Here is a 2,127-nt window from a genome sequence, read left to right on the forward strand (position 1 = left end):
TATATATTCACACTTTAGTTTGGGGACCAGTTCTCACTATTAACTAACCATAAGCTCAATAAACTTCTAATTTGCTGCTTATTAATAGTTAGTAAGGTAGTTGTTAAATGTAGGGTAGGCAATTTCAGAGAGGCTAGCAATAGCAAGCTTAAGAACCCACCCTCCCTGCAAATCACTCTCCAAAGCCACACCTCCTCCAAAACACATGAAAGTGAATAGGCTAACCAGCGACACAATGAGAGACGGCGTTGGTGGAGGGTTTAATGCAATTCTGTCAGATTACCTCACACTTTGTCATTAACTGCTCTGATGCTTTCAGTGCCTTAATGCCATTTAGCTTGGAGTAAATGAGGAAACCACAGGTGAAACATGACCAGAAGCAGTTCACTGATGAGGTGCCCATGTCAGGACCTGTCTTTTTTTTATTCTTCATGTTCTTTCTTTGTTTCTTTTAATGGATTCTCTCTTTTCTCTTGGCTGCTGCAGGTTCTATACCAATCGCTTTATCTAAGACTCAGTCAGTAGCTCCAGCCAGCATCTTTTATTGAAGCCATGTCTGACTTTGAATAATTTAACTCCCTGCAGCTTTAGATGTGTGCTAAATCTTTCATAGACCCCTGTGCAATTCTACAACTTTGGAGAATACCGTACACTCGCCGTAAATGTATTCTGTCCACGTTTGTTTTCAGATACTGCTCAAAACAAACTTCTCAAGTCGGTGTGTATCATTTTATATTCAGAATTTCAGCTCTAATTACTTCAACCCTCTCCTTCTCCTACAGAATCTTCCAGAAGGAACATCCAATGTCGGCTCCCTCAAACTAACATATATATCCAAGGTTTGTAATTGATCTGTTATTTCTGACTAATGATCAGAATCAGAATCAGAATCAGAAGAGCTTTATTACCAAGTATGTTTACACACACAAGGAATTTGACTTGACGACAGGAGCTTCCAGTGTAGAAGAAAGTACAAACATAGTGCAGACATACATGATAGTGCAGACATACATAGGAATAACACTATGACTAGTTATTACCAACTTTATATTCACAGACATGAATGATACATTTTAAATTGTGCAGCTTGTTAAGAAAAGTGACTCTACGCATTCAGATTCACCATTTTCTTGTAATGGCTGGCCATGTGATCCAAACTCTTATATGTAATAAAACAGCTTTTTTATATATATATATATATATATATATATATATATATTAATAATGACTTTTTTGTCTCAAATGTTTCTTACTCAAAAGTACTAAAAGATAAGTTAATTGGACCATTAAGGAACTAGAAGCATTGAGAGGAATCTGGCAATAGAACCAGACTCACAAAATGTCTTACGATTTCCATCCCTAGTTACTGAAAACACGTGGGTAAGACGATGTTGTGTCTCAGTGGTTTTTGGGCAGTAACTGTAGAGAACTGCACTGTCAGTGCTGTCAGAAGCAGGAAAACCATAAGCCATAGTTAAACTTGTTCTACTATCACAGTTAGAATGTTGATATGCAAAAAATTGTGTGATATTAACATTTAATCTCCTACACACCTTTTATCATTATAGGTTTGGAAATCATCAGTTTGTGAACTTTCTGCACAGACATTGACTGTTTTTACACTGAAGCTTTGCTGTAGAGAAGTTCACTTCCCATAAGCATGTAGGTAAAGGATATGAGTGCCATGGCCTCTGTTGGACTTTATAATCTCATAAAGTGTTGGAGGGCATTGATCTGTCTTTGCCTTCAGACCACTTTAACCATTCAGATCGAGCACAGTTACTGTGTTTGTATGTGCGTAAATGTATTTGCATCTGTGTGGGCCACACTTTGCTTTACTGTGTGCAGTGTGCACCTTTGTAAGGGTGTCTTTGTCTGAGACTACAAACTAAATTGTTCCTAACTTTATTGAGTTACATGGAAGGAACTTACAAGGATGGTAATTACAATGAGTTTGATGAAAAATACCTGTGTCATAACCTTGATTTTTCCCCCCCATTCGACAGCCTATGTCTTGTTTTTCATAGCAATAAAACATTCTGTGTGAACAGCTGCTTAGAACTAACAATATGTTCTACATTACGACCCATATATATATATATATATATATATATATATATATATATA

The 2,127-nt window shown here is 36.7% G+C and overlaps 1 protein-coding gene across 1 annotated transcript in view; it reads left to right on the forward strand.

Annotated features, from left to right (window-relative positions):
• LOC107745570 (pleckstrin homology domain-containing family A member 1-like) overlaps positions 1-2,127 on the forward strand; it is a 38,932-nt gene that overhangs the window by 12,781 nt on the left and 24,024 nt on the right. The window contains exon 3 of the mRNA XM_016559464.1: positions 783-839. Within this exon, the coding sequence (XP_016414950.1) occupies positions 783-839 (57 nt within the window). The remainder of the gene's footprint in view (positions 1-782; positions 840-2,127) is intronic.

This window comes from Sinocyclocheilus rhinocerous, unplaced genomic scaffold (genome assembly GCF_001515625.1).
Source record: "Sinocyclocheilus rhinocerous isolate Xijiao unplaced genomic scaffold, SAMN03320098_v1.1 scaffold672, whole genome shotgun sequence".
Lineage (NCBI taxonomy): Eukaryota > Metazoa > Chordata > Actinopteri > Cypriniformes > Cyprinidae > Sinocyclocheilus > Sinocyclocheilus rhinocerous.